Here is a 14,606-nt window from a genome sequence, read left to right as displayed (position 1 = left end):
CTGTAAAAACCTGATATTATTTTTTAACTTACACGTCACTATTTGTCACCAACATGAACATCGTTTTGTACAACAATTAGTTTGTGACAGTTATGTCAAAATGTTTGTGGTCAAAATGTTAATATTTATATATTTAACTCTCACAAACACTGGGTCAGAACACAGGGTCAGAACACATGGGGTCATATATATATATATATATAATGTCACAGAAATAACTGAAGGTACACACTGATCTGATATTATGATTATCCCCCAAATATTCTCTTGTCTTATTCTTGTGTAATGTGACTTTAAGGGAGATCTGCCATCACACTCACAGCCGATCACTCACAACATCTGTTTTATTGTTCACACAAAACAATCTCTCCAACAATACTTTTTGGATATATGATCCAACAGATTGCAGATGCAGCGCCGTGTAAACATAAGAGAATACTTGGGGATAATCATAGTATCAGATCAGTGTGCACCATCAGTTATTTCTGTGACATTATGTATACATACATGTATGTATGTATATATATATATATATATATATATATATATATATATATATATATATATATATATATATATATATATATATATATATATATATATGGGACAACGAGATGTTGTTCATTCCCTTTCCTCTATCGAAAGAGTCACGTTGAAAGGAGTATTCATAAAAGTATATTTTAGAAAATATTTAGAAATATTAGCAATACTTTGAATCCGAACTATTACTTTATGTATTTGTACTCCCAGGAATATCAATACAGAACTATACTACCTCCCTCTGAAATGTAGTGGAAGGATGGAGTAGTTTAAAATGGAAATACTAAGAGAAATACCTCTCTAAATCAGACAGTGATGTATTTGTATGTGTGAATCTCTCTCTCTCTCTCTCTCTCTCTCTCTCTCTCTCTCTCTCTCTCTCTCTCTCTCTCTCTCTCTCTCTCTCTCTCTCTCTCTCTCGGCCCTCCCCCTCCCAGTGTAAACACACCCATAGCAGTGAGTGGGTGAACTGGGAGCGCAGGAGGAGACGCGCCGCCACACAGCGGAGCGCAGCGGAGGACGAGCATCTCATCTTTACCCCGGAGCCCGGCGATTCCACGCGACTTCCCACACGTGCACGTGTAAGATCCCCCGAGCTCCAGACAACAGTCTAGAGTTTAATCCTCTCCGATCATCCGTCGGCATTTTTTTTGTGGGAAATAACCCCTTGGAGAGTTGTTCGGCTCCCCGGGCGCCAGGCTGCATCGTGGCTCTCCCAGAGGCGGCATGCTGGAGGGACACCGCGGACACCGATGACCTCCCGCTCTCCCCCAAAGAGGTACCTTCATATGAAATATCACCCTCTATTATTAATAACACGTCGCTACATTGTAGCAGCGTCCACGTTCTGAGCACCTGAGGATGGACACGCGCAGCAGAGAGCATGACGGACAAAAGGTTGTTGTTGACATCCCTGCATATGGATTATGTCCATGCATGATATTTGCTACAATGTAGCCAGCGCGCTGATGGAGCTCGTCTGGGTCTTTATCCTCACGAGGGCTCCTCTCGGTTCTTTGTGCTCGTCCCCGCGTACTCGTGCACGCTCGAGGTGTCTGAAGGTGTGAACTCTCTGTCCTAAACACAGTTAGACTCTCTCTCTCTCTCTCTCTCTCTCTCTCTCTCTCTCTCTCTCTCTCTCTCTCTCTCTCTCTCTCTCTCTCTCTCTTTCTCTCTCTCATGTCTTCAGCCATAAATCTGAGACACAGATTGATGCAGACATGCAGATCAATAGCTGCTGCATCCTTTTTCTTTTGCATGTTGTTTCTATTTTCTTCTTCTGTTCTCAAGTGCCAGATGTGCAGCCTGGCCCATATTTATGTGACTGGTGTTTTCCAGTTCCTGAGGACACCTGGCAATGGTTTTAGACGCGCTGCAGGCCTCAGATATGCTGTGTGTGATGTGGATGTTCTCTGTGAGGAGGATGAGGAGGATGACTCTCATCCGTCACTCTCAGGCTGCCATGTGTGCTTCCTCTCAGGGCTCCTTGGTGTTGATGCTCTGACTCTGTTGCTGCCTGTGAGACCGAGGACAGGGTACAATAGCACGAGGATTAACTGGATAATAATGATAACCTTAATGAATGTATAGTCTGGTTTTCAGGGTAGAAGCTCAATTTAATTAACGCTGAATGCAGTGATTGCTTTTGATTATTAAGAGGTTCATTGTTTAAGTCTAAAATGTAATTTAAAACATTCCCATCTCCTTGTTTCGTCTCACCAACGACCCAAAACCTCGTGCAGTCGGGCTGCTGCAAGAAAGAAAAACAAATCCTCATATTTGGGAAGCTGAGAGAATCTGGAGCATTTTCTAAGACTGAAGAAGTCGTTGACTCATTTTCTGTGTAATGTTCCCGCATGTTGTTTTACGCTGAAATAGGAGGCTTCAACTTTTGTTTCCCTATTTTTATTGGGTGGTGCCTGTAAGTTAAATTGCCTCCATAGTGCTACATAAACAGTCATGTGATAAACTCCTTTTCACTGTTACTGTAGTCTCACCGTGGAGGTCGAAGTATACGTAACATTCCTCAAGGTGACACACTTGTGAAGGGGGTTTTATAAAGAAGAAGAAGAAAAAGGCATTTGTTTCCTCTCATTTGGAGCAGATTTACCAGTTAGGCGCCAACATTATGACGACTTCAAGTTTCCTTGATCTTCAAATATGATCCACATAATTAACAGCATATGGGCTACAACTAACAATTATATACTGTATATTTCAGATTCATCTTTTTGTGTTTAATCACATTGTTTGGTCTACAAAATACCAGACAATATGTAAAAATAGTTATTTTTTTAACAGAAGCAAAGAGGCTGGTGTCAGTAAACGTTAAATATCATTTATAAAACGATCAATTATGGTTGCTGATTTATTTTCTGATGATGGAGACTGTTTTTAATGTTGGCCGTTTCCCTCACTGGGACAGTGCTGACTGTGAGCAGCCAGATTAAGGTTAACTGGGAGCAGTAATCTGCTTCCCAGTAAGCCGTGTTTACGTGTTGTTCGTGTTGTTCGTGTCCGTTTAGGAATGTGTGGAGTCGGCAGGAAACATGTTTACATTACCAGCCAACAGTAAATCCATGCTTGTGATCAAGGAGACGTTATTTAAACTCTGACACCATCCACGTTATTATTGTAGTCTTTATAGGTTTGGCAGATAATAATAAAACATCCTTATTTTCCATTTAAATTACAAATAGAAGGTTACATTGGTGATCCAGGCTTTATCCACAAATATGCAAATGTTAAAGTGTTTTCTTATTGAATATTAGTGAGCTTGTTCTTCCAAGAACAACTTTATTTACACCTTTAGTGATGCAGAATTGTTTTTTAAATAGTTTTGAGCATTTTTATTCTCACGATTCCTTGTGTTTTTCTGCCTTTCAGCGACTAAATACTAATTTACAAGCTAATTATTAGTATCTGCAAAATCTCTCACATGTAGTGCCTGATTTATGAGGTCCACTTGCAATGAGAAAGCAGTATCAGCGCTGTGTGTGTGTGTCAGGGGTGTGTGTGTGTGTGTGTGTGTGTGTGTGTGTGTGTGTGTGTGTGTGTGTGTGTGTGTGTGTGTGTGCAGGTGAGAGAACTGGGATAGGCAAGAATATTCTTATTATAGCCGAGCCAGAGGCCACGAGATGACGGGTTGCCAGTTGTGTCAGTCCTGGAATGCAATAAATCCTGTTGAACCGAGGCTGCGGTTGGTTTTGTATTTAATGAAGTTGTGATAAATGTTCTTCCTGTTAACAATTATAATATTATTAGTATTAACTATAAACGGCTCATATATCATCTAATATATGAGACAGCTTATACTTTTGCTTCAATCAAGCCTGTCACACACATAACCTTCTTTTGTGAGACATTGAGAATAGTGTAATAATAATAATAATAATAATAATAATAATAATAATACGTCGGTGCTTTGTGCTAAATGCTAACACCACATGCTAACGTGTTAGCAAAATGACAACGCCGACAGTATTTGGTTACCAGGTGTTAAGTTTACAATCTTTAAAAAAAAGTTGCACTAAAGCTAAAGTACAATTGAGGCTGATGGGAATTCTGGTAATTGGTCATAAACCAATTTATTGCACAAATTGAAATTTTGACCCGATAAAGAAAAAGCCAGAGCGATGCTAATTCATCAAAAGGGGAACCGACAGTTGTTAAGAAAAGGCAGAGGGTCCCCAAAGTGATGAGGCGTCGTCCTCTGTGCATTATGCACGGACCAAATGTCATCATAATTCATGCAACAAGTGTCGTGGTATTTCAGTCTGGTGTGACTGGCATCGCCAACACATGAAGCAGTCACACACTTCACATCAATGCACCTCTCATAGATGTGCAGGAGGTTCTCTCCCGCCTCTTTCCGTCTGGGCTCCTGGTTCGAGGGCTTTGGTTGGAATGCGTCGCATGTCGTTTAAATTCCTCACCGCTAACTAAGGTTGTGTTTTCCCCTGACAGCTGCACCTAAACACTGACCTGCGTGTCTGCACGGCAGCTGCTTTTGGAGTCAGTTTAACTGGAATGTAGTCATATCCCTGGAATGTTACATTTAACATGGAACAATACATTCTTTTGAAGCCAAAAGGTGTCCGTGCCACCGCTCAAAAGGGTTCAAACCCGACCGTCTGCTCACGAAAACCCTCTGAAGGTTTTTGGAGCGCGTGATGCAACTTGAGGTAAATGGAAACTTTCCCCTGGTCTCCGCGGTCGGGTTGCAGAGGAGTCGTTTACGACACCTGGGAACGTTCCAGCGCTTGAAGTGGTAGTTCACTTAAAATATCTCTCTGCAGGATTGTAAAACGCGTTCCCACTGACAGGGAAGCGGCGGCCGCTGTGGTCAGCCGGACTTCACGGTCCGTCTACTCATCGCTCCTCAAAGCACGACCTCGGTTACTTTAACTCAGCTTCATGGACGTTTTCATACTTCTTGGTCTTGACGACGTCATCACTGGAATCCAGTTTAACTGAAGTCAGGCTGATCACAGCTGTAGCGGTTTGCTGTCAATCAAGACGACTGCAAACATGCTACAACCGCCTCCGGCCTGTCGGGCTGTAATGAGGATAATTGTGTATAATTGGTCTTGAGGTTTGCTCTTAAGATGAAGCGATCCTCATCATTCCTTCAAATCATTACGGAGAGACCTAGAAGAGAACTTCAAATGTCCGGATGTCTGACAGCTGTTGGATTTACTGGGTCAGACAGGGACCCAGAAACAGGGAGAGGGAGGCACTTGACATGTCTGGAAATTGGGTGGAATGAGTGTGAGCTGTGAGCGAGGACGAGGACGGCGATTATGGGAGCTGTGACTTCCTGGAGGGGAGTAAACTCTGTGCATTCGTCCGATACTCAGAGGTTAAAAAGAGCCCTGCTGCCTCCTTTCATCCTCTTTTTCTTTTTTAAATGCTCTCAAAGAGACTCTTACTTGTAAATCATGGTCTCTCTAAAACAGGGGGATTAGGAGGCTTTGGTTTGAAATCAGAACTTCCTTGTGTTCTCTGAGAGAAGGCATTCGTTATCTACTTGACCTTCAGGATTCCCAGACGTGTGCTGTTTCACAACAATGTAATCAGCGCATCTCTTGCTTAATGTCTTTCTATCTCTTGGGAACGTTTGCAATACTCACCACAAATGCACATCATTCATCTTATTATGAACAGTAGGGCTGGAACCGTGGATTTAAAGCATGTCAAGTACAGGCTGAGAATACAACTTAAAGAGGAAAACTATCACACTTTAGAGTTATTGAATGATAGTAGTAGATGCATAGACACTCAATTGTGTTACCCCTTATTGTGCCTTGACAGCAACAGACTTCCATATAATTACAGAAACTCATATTTATACTAAACTCTTCTCTCAGAGTGTGTGTGAGGACTTTTCTCTTGTTGTGCTCCAAGTATTATTTTGTGATGGTAGGAACATCAGGCTAAAGTATTTTTAAAGATGATTGAGACTGAAATACACCAAGAATCTGAATCTTATTTCTATCTAATGGATGTCAAAGCTGTGACGTCCATTTCCTTTGCAAACCTTGTGTGACGCACCTTACTATAAAATGCATTAAAGAAAGATTTTTCTTGTTTTTTCTTTTCCAGGATTCAATGAAAATGTCCGTGAGCGTCCATGAGAACAGAAAGTCCCGAGCCAGCACCGGCTCGATGAACATCTACCTGTTCCACAAGTCGTCCTACGCGGACAGCGTGCTCATGCACCTCAACTCCCTGCGGCAGCAGCGGCTCTTCACGGACGTCCTGCTGCACGCGGGCAGCCGCTCCTTCCCGTGCCACCGCGCCGTGCTGGCGGCCTGCAGCCGCTACTTTGAGGCCATGTTCAGCGGCGGGCTGAGGGAGAGCCAGGCCAGCGAGGTCGACTTCCGCGACTCCATCCACCCGGAGGTGTTGGAGCTGCTGCTCGACTACGCGTACTCGTCTCGCGTGGTCATCAACGAGGAGAACGCAGAGTCGCTGCTGGAAGCCGGGGACATGCTGGAGTTTCAGGACATCCGGGACGCCTGTGCCGAATTCCTGGAGAGAAACCTTCACCCGTCTAATTGCCTCGGCATGCTCTTGCTGTCCGACGCCCACCAGTGCACCAAGCTGTCGGAGCTCTCCTGGGGCATGTGCCTCAGCAACTTCCCAACTATTTGCAAGACGGAAGACTTCCTGCAACTGCCCAAAGATATGGTGGTGCAGCTTCTGTCACACGAGGAGCTAGAGACAGAGGACGAGAGACTGGTTTATGAAGCTGCCCTGAACTGGATCAACTACGACCTGGAGAAGAGGCACTGCCAGCTCCCAGAGCTCCTCAGAACTGTCCGCCTGGCCCTGTTGCCGGCCATCTTTCTCATGGAGAATGTTTCCACAGAAGAGCTCATCAATTCCCAGCCCAAGAGCAAGGAGCTGGTGGATGAAGCTATCCGATGTAAGCTGAAGATCCTGCAGAACGACGGCGTCGTCAACAGCCCGTGTGCTCGACCCAGAAAGACCAGCCATGCCCTCTTTCTCCTGGGAGGGCAGACCTTCATGTGTGACAAGTTGTACCTCGTAGACCAGAAAGCCAAAGAGATCATCCCCAAGGCGGACATCCCCAGTCCCAGGAAGGAGTTCAGTGCCTGCGCCATTGGCTGTAAGGTGTACATCACAGGGGGGAGGGGCTCAGAGAACGGCGTGTCCAAAGACGTGTGGGTCTACGACACCGTCCACGAGGAATGGTCGAAGGCGGCGCCCATGCTCATCGCCAGGTTCGGCCACGGCTCCGCGGAGCTGAAACACTGCCTCTACGTGGTCGGGGGTCACACGGCGGCGACCGGCTGCCTCCCGGCTTCTCCGTCCGTGTCGCTCAAGCAGGTGGAGCAGTTTGACCCGGTGGCCAACAAGTGGACCATGGTGGCTCCTCTGAGGGAGGGCGTGAGCAACGCAGCGGTGGTGAGTGTCAAGCTCAAGCTCTTCGCCTTCGGAGGAACCAGCGTCACCCACGACAAGCTGCCCAAGGTGCAGTGCTACGACCCGCAGGAGAACCGGTGGTCCGTGCCCGCGTCCTGCCCGCAGCCGTGGCGCTACACGGCCGCCGCCGTGCTGGGGAACCAGATCTTCGTCATGGGCGGGGACACGGAGTTCTCGGCGTGCTCGGCGTATAAGTTCAGCAGCGACAGCTACCAGTGGACTAAAGTGGGCGACGTGACGGCCAAGCGGATGAGCTGCCAGGCCGTGGCCTCGGGGAACAAGCTGTACGTGGTGGGCGGGTACTTTGGCACGCAGCGCTGTAAAACTCTGGACTGCTACGACCCCACGCTGGATGCCTGGAACAGCATCACCACCGTGCCGTACTCGCTCATTCCCACTGCGTTCGTCAGCACCTGGAAACATCTGCCTGCATGAGCCCCGGACCCTCTACCTGCACTCTCTCCATGAGGTGAGTCTGACCCTGCAGACACTTTCACATGATGGGTATTACGTTGCATTCAGACTACAATTAAAAACTACAAGTTGAGCTTCCCAGCCCCCTGTAGCCCGCTTATGATCTGTGCATGAGGCTAGCAACTCAATGCTACCTGCCACTATCATAAACAGTCAAAATATCACAGCGAACAGTTGGCGGTTGAGTTGCATTGTGGTTAATGTAGGCACACGGTTTTGACAAGGAAGGAGAATAGACTCAAATCTCTAAATCTGCTGGATCGACAATGTTATGGGAGGGCAATGCTACAGCAATGGAGTTCTCTTTGTAGAGTTTGAAAGTTGCATCGTCCTCTTTTCCTTTAACAATCTGTAAAACTTTGATATTCATTTATTTCTAATATAATTACTCATTTACTTTATTTGGTTTGTGCCCAACACATGTGCTGTTTTATAGTCAGAAACCAATGTCAGTATTTCAGATGTAATTAATTTTTTTTACATCTATATAAATATAACATAAAATTGGCAGATATTCCATTTTCCACTTCCTCGTTTGGCAGCGATGCCTCCAATCTGGCAAAGATACAGAGATAAATAGGTCAAGATATCCAAAAATGGAACCCAGACATGTACCGCAATTTATATTTGCAAATCTGTTAAATGCTCATTCGGACAATCTGTCATTCCCGGTATTGATCAGGCTCCGATGGGCATTTTTTTCCCGATCTTTCAAGCGTTGACATTTTCTGAACTGCTGCCAGGAATAAGTAGATTCTCCTCATGGCGAGAGGACAGAGCTGGAGGAGGGCGGGCGAGGGGCTTGTGTGCGTTAGTTAAGTGAGTTATGAGGCTGTGGGGATGGGCCGAAGGACACAGAGGGTAATTGAAAGAGAATAGCATACTTTTATTGCTCCTGTGGGGGAAATCCCTCTAATAGGAAGAAAAGGGGTTCTGCCAATTAGACAAGCCGCACACCAGCAGGCTGCAGCGCCTCGGCGGGGATAATCCACTCTGGGCTGCCTTCCTTTGACAAGGTTATGTGGTCCTCACGCCGCGCGAGAGGGGAGGCGGGGGAAGACATTCATTAGGAGCTGCAAGCGGAGGCGACGGAGGGAAGTGGCTGCAGACACACATCGTCCTCCAAAGGTCCGGTTGACCTCCACAGACACGACTCTTACGCTCATGGAAAACCTGGAAAAGTCATGGAGTTTTAAAATGGTTATTTCCAGGCCTGGAAAAGTCCTTGAAAAACATTAAATCCCCATAGTTTAGTAAAAGTCCTGTAAATGTGTTATATTCATGTGTTCATGTCGTTCATTTACGCTGAGTTTGAAATAATGAATATGCTTTTAAAAGAAAGACTCAAAATATAAGCAGGCATCCATACAGGCATCTATATACATGTTTATTCTTTTAATCAAACTATTGTCTCATTCATTTGAGTCATTTAAGGTTTACTGTATGCTTTGTGTTCTCATTGTTAGTTTAAATACTACATTTACTCACTTTTTACTGTTTACACCCAGACTTCACTAAATGTTTGTGATGGAGATTTGGTTTAAAGTCATGGAAACATCATGGAAAATTGGTTAAAATTTGGAAAAAAGTCATGGAAATCCATTGGTCAGAATGTGTATAACCGTTTCCAATGGATTTCATTAAATGTTTGGTAGTGGAAATGTGGTTAAAAGTCGTGAAAAAGTCATGGAAAAGTCATGATTTTTTTTTATTTTAAGTCATGGAAATTTGGTTAAAAGTCATGAAAAATTCATGGAAAGTCTTGTGAATACAAAGCATACAGTAAAATACTTTTCCAATGGATTTCACAAAATGGAAATTTGGCTAAAGGTCCTGGAAACCCATTGGTCAGAATGTGACCCCTGACAGTTCCTCATGACCTCACCGGTGTCTTCTTCAGCTGATCTCTCCTCATGCTGCAGGCTCTCCATCACATCGCATCACCCTGTATACACACTGATGAGCCCATGCATACCCATGCATACCCATGCAGGCAGCCTTTTCGTTTCACTGTCTATTGAAGGGGCCGGGGGCCCTCAGCTCCTGAGAAGTTGTCCGGCTCCCCACAGTGTTCCTACTTGGTGAAGCCAGGAAGCGGCTCCACCGCTGCGATGATGCGATGTTCTTCCTCTCCGCAGGATGAAATATTTGTTAAGACTTATTATTCCCTTTCTTCTTTTCTCGGTGACTCATCTCCGAGCAGCGGAGACCAGACTGAAGGTTTGAACTCTCTCTGAGCCGATGCAACACAGCGCTCAGTGAAGGGTATAATCCTGCCACTAATTCCATACTACAAGACTTGTTTTTTTTGGTGCGCCTGCCTGTCATGGCAACTGACGGGCGACTTGTTGAACGCAGTGAAAAGACAGAAAAAATGTGCAGGAATGGAAAAGAAGGCAGAGTGTTTAGGAATGAAAGAGGAAGGAAGCATGTGAGACCTCACAGGAGGAGGGAGGAGGCAGGAAGGAGTTCTCTCTCAGCTCTTCTTCCCAGGAGAGCGACGCCGAGTTCAACGCTGAGATGTTCTTTCCTCTGGAAACGCTCAGGAGGCGCTGAGGAAATCAAATAACGAGGATTCTTTTTTCTGTTGTATTGTAGACACAGTCCAGGATGACTGTTTAGCAGTTACACACACAGTAACTGAAACCCACAGAATGCATTCTTATTACTAAATGACTAAAATCACTAATCACTAATGTAGCGTCACGACAAACGAGTCGATCCAAAGAAACCGGATCAGCTTCATCGGCGTTACGAGTCCCGCGGCAGCGTGCCGGTTTCAATGGCGTCCAGTTCAGAGGCAGAAGCACATGTGCACAGCGCTGCGGGACCTTTTTGGGGAAATGCACTTTTTTATATTCGCTGGGAAGATTCGATACGACCTCTTTTTGTCTGAATACTAAATATGAAGCTACTGCCAACTGTAGCTTCACATTTTGGATGCAGGCACACGAGAGAGGTGTGAATCTTCTCATCTTGTAAAGGCCGGGGGAAAAGGGCTAAAAAGGGCAACGAACGATGGACCCCAGTACTTTAATGAGGACATACGGGTATAAACACGTCTGACTCTTTGCAAGATGGAAAAATAAGCACATGCAACTAAAAGTTTGACTATTCCTTGGAAAGAATATCTTCGGTTTTCATGAATGCATTTCGCTGAACGCTAACTTGAAACTGCTGCTGGGTAGAAGGTTTCCTCACATGCACGTCCTCTGACAGCCAGGGAAAGACCCCACGTCCCCCAGCAGAGATCCGGTGTTATTACGTTCCCATTAGACACGCAGAGGGCTGCCAAGTCTGGAGCCGTCTGTGCCGCACAGATAAGTAGGCCGACATATCAAGCGGAAGCTTTAGAAAACGGAAAGGTCAAAGCGAAGAGAGGAAAAAAAAAACACACTCTTGGATGTGAAAAGTGTAGTCGGCTGAGATAAGAAGATGATGGAGGGGCGGAGCCTCACACCCCAAAGTCCATCAGTTCTTTCACGTTGTAATGGAAGTATGAGCAGGAACTAACATTACGAGAGGGGATCCAGAAGCTTTAAGTCTCGTTTCCCAAGATGTGTGTGATTCTGTTTTCAGGCTCCCTTTATGTTGAGCGTTGAATCGCTTTCTGGTTTCTGGTTTGCTTTGTTTAACACGCTCTTCTCTTTTGTCCCTCTCCTTCAGATCCCCACCTTTTTTGTTGTTGTTGCTTTATCTACTGGACTCCAACTGTGAAGAAGCACACGTCATCTTCCTCTCAAAGAGAAGCCGAGCAGCGATGTACAGACGCCCCGCTTTCATCTCCACGTCGCAAAGATGCCCGAAAAAACGGACAAAAATCTCAAGGACACGTTACAGGAATGATGTCGTCTCTCTCGCTTCCCCGAGAAGGAAGCGGAGGCAAAGCCGTGCAGTAGATCACGCAAAGAAAAATACAAAAAGAAGAAGAACCAAACTGCTGCTTGTTCCACATCTGGCACATCATGCCAACTCACGAGGACTGCACACACATCTCACAACCTGCACTTCTCCCAATTAGTCGCGGCAGGCTTGTGAGGATCTGTGTTGATGTTTTTCTCTATGATAAAACTCTTTTTTCCATCGAGGCTGCAATGTATAGCATGATGGATGTTCTATGTAGACGGAGGCAACGCACAGAACTGATTCATAAAAAAAAAAAAGACGCAATGAAGGAGCGAATCTCCGCCTTCTCTTCTCTTAACACGCTTCTTCTTCTTTGGTTTTCTTGAACCCCTTGGTCAGATATCTTCTTCTTTCCAAGACAAACCAACGGGCCGAGTGTTCCTCTGACGAGCGACGGCAGCTGAGGTGGAGGAGGACGGAGGCCTCTGGGGGTCACGACCTTTGCGCGTTCGCCGCTCCTCGGCTACGCATTACCTAACCCGCTGTACCGCGGGGTTCAGAAAGAGCTCTGTCTCTTTCAGCTGTACACTTAGCGCTCCTGTCCTGATGAAAGCCGTCGCTCGCTTGCTGAGTCAGAGCATGGCCGCAGTGAAACCGGCATGAACGCTTTCTCCTCTGTGGTCACAGAACTCTTCTTTTAAACTCGATGCAATGTAGTCTTAATTTATATGACGACGCTTTAATATGTTCAATCCTATTTATTTCCTCTCTGCCTGCATTCTTAGCTGAGTGTGCGTCCGGGTTGTGTCGTGCATGGCCAGGTGTTGTGCTTTATTTCATCCTAGTCGGGCTGCGTTTTGCACAATTCAGTCTTTCCCAGGAGGAACTTTAACTTTAAAGCAAATGCATGGGAGAGGAATTACCGGCGGGCCGCAGGGTCGCTGCCCGATAAGAAGACTGAGGGGGTGAAAGAATGTTTCATTTCTTCTTCTTAAATATACTCTTTAAGCGTCTTAAATCCTCCCGGCGGGGCTCTGACTGTACCAACAAAACAAGAAGATTATGAGCCTCAGCCCACCAGACCGGGCTGCTGGAGCGGGGCGCTGGTGGCCCAGTAACTCTCCCAGTGACTCTCCCAGTGACTCTCCCAGTGACTCTCCCAGTAGCTCACCCTGACACGGGGAAGCATGTGACGTGTCTCCAGCTGTCCTCGGGCAGCTGGAGCGCCGTCACATGTGCAAACTCTTCAGTCCTCTCCGCCATTTGGTTGAGAAAGAGTTGAATCCAGGGGCAGACGCCGCAGTGCTTTTCACCACAGTGTCCACCATGCACAACAACAACAACAACAACAACAACAACATTGCAAGTTCCTAAAGACCAAAAAGAGAGATTGTCTTAAACACTTGCGTATGAAATATTTGGCGAGTTTAATCAGTGTTTTTCTCTCCTTGTCTGTCTGTGTGACCGGAACATTGAGATTTTTACAATTGAACATGAAAGAAACCGTTTAATTTCAATGTAAGGTTTTGGTGCAATATGTGTGATGTATTTCTTTCCTTATTGATGCATAAAACAAACACAATCTGTTGGGATGGATTAGCAAACCCGAAAGTTCCTCAGCTTTTATCGGCCTTTCCAGGACCTCTTGGAGGCCCTCGGCTCCGTCGCGCTGACCGGTGAACACAGAGCCAATCAGATGGGAGCGTTCATTTCTCATAGAGCCCAAGTCTCCCCGGCAACAGCGAGTAATGACTGCCGCTTCAAGTTTGTACCGAATAGCCCGAGTGGAATTCTTGCCCTTCGCTTCTCCTCCGCTTCATCCGGAGCGCCGCCTCTTACGCGATGTCAACGTGCATCGGTTTGTCATTTTTTTCTTCTTGTTCTTTTGTCATGTAAGAGTTTAATTTCTATTTTTTATTGCATTATTTTGTACATGTGATTTTTTTCACAATGTGAAATTCATGGCTAAATAAACATAAGAGTTTTTTCCTCTTGACTGTAAAGCGTGGCGTCTTTTGTCTTCGCTTGGAGAGAACTTCCTGTTCCACATGTTTAGGTGTTCAGCTTTTTGGGAGTGAACACAGCAGCTGTGCCCCGAGGTGTTAAAGGCAGAGTATCATGCAGCTTTTCTTCTGTGGAGGAGGGACTGAAATCATCTCATCTGCTGCCTCCGGCTTCTACGCTTTGCTGCAACAAAAAAAAAAGAACAGAACCGGCGCAACGCAGCCAGATACTTTCCCTTTCTCTGTCAAGTCACCTTGGCAACGGCAACCTTTATCTGCAAACTGTGGGGGCTGAGGAGAACACGAAATCTCAAAAAGGCTCTCTCTCTGTCTCTGTCTCTCTCTCTCTCTCTCTCTCTGTCTCTCTCTCTCTCTCTCTCTCTCTCTCTCTCTCTCTTTCTCTCTGTCTCTCTCTCTCTCTCTCTCTCTCTCTCTCTCTCCCTCCCTGACCTCTCACTTCCTGTCTCCCTGTTCATTAGAGGACCTCGTTGCTCGTGTGACGCTCTGGTTCCAGCGTCTCGTTAGCGTCTCTGCAGAAACTCTCTGGCTGCATTCCTGGAGTCTGTTCTGTGTTTACATTCCTCGTCCTTCACCGTTGACTTGAGGTTGAGAAACACAGTTCCTCTGGATCCAGACCCTCCAGCCTCCAGCAGCTAAACCATCGCACCGGAGGAGGGGAAGCTGCAGAGATACACAACAACTTCCACTGGAGCAACGTACGCTGACACGTTGTTATGAGAGGAATCTTATTGAGATATATATATCTATAGATATAGATATATATATATATAT

At 45.8% G+C, this 14,606-nt stretch overlaps 1 protein-coding gene across 1 annotated transcript; it reads left to right on the top strand.

The window, feature by feature from the left end:
* Positions 1-1,234: 1,234 nt before the first annotated feature.
* enc1 (ectodermal-neural cortex 1) lies at positions 1,235-13,807 on the top strand. Its single transcript, XM_079235564.1, has 3 exons — positions 1,235-1,318; positions 6,145-7,960; positions 11,632-13,807. The coding sequence occupies exon 2, from the start codon at positions 6,151-6,153 to the stop codon at positions 7,924-7,926; it is 1,776 nt and encodes a 591-aa protein (XP_079091690.1). The 5' UTR covers positions 1,235-1,318; positions 6,145-6,150; the 3' UTR covers positions 7,927-7,960; positions 11,632-13,807.
* The last annotated feature ends 799 nt before the right edge of the window (positions 13,808-14,606 follow it).

The sequence above is a fragment of the Taurulus bubalis genome (genome assembly GCF_910589615.1).
Source record: "Taurulus bubalis genome assembly, chromosome: 19".
Lineage (NCBI taxonomy): Eukaryota > Metazoa > Chordata > Actinopteri > Perciformes > Cottidae > Taurulus > Taurulus bubalis.
The sequence above is the reverse complement of the archived record's forward strand: the minus strand, read 5'-3'. Positions and strand labels throughout refer to the sequence as shown.

What these genes read in the sequence shown, in the direction of transcription:
- enc1 (XM_079235564.1), top strand. Translation starts at nt 6,151, where the DNA reads ATGAAAATGTCCGTGAGCGTCCATGAGAACAGAAAGTCCCGAGCCAGC.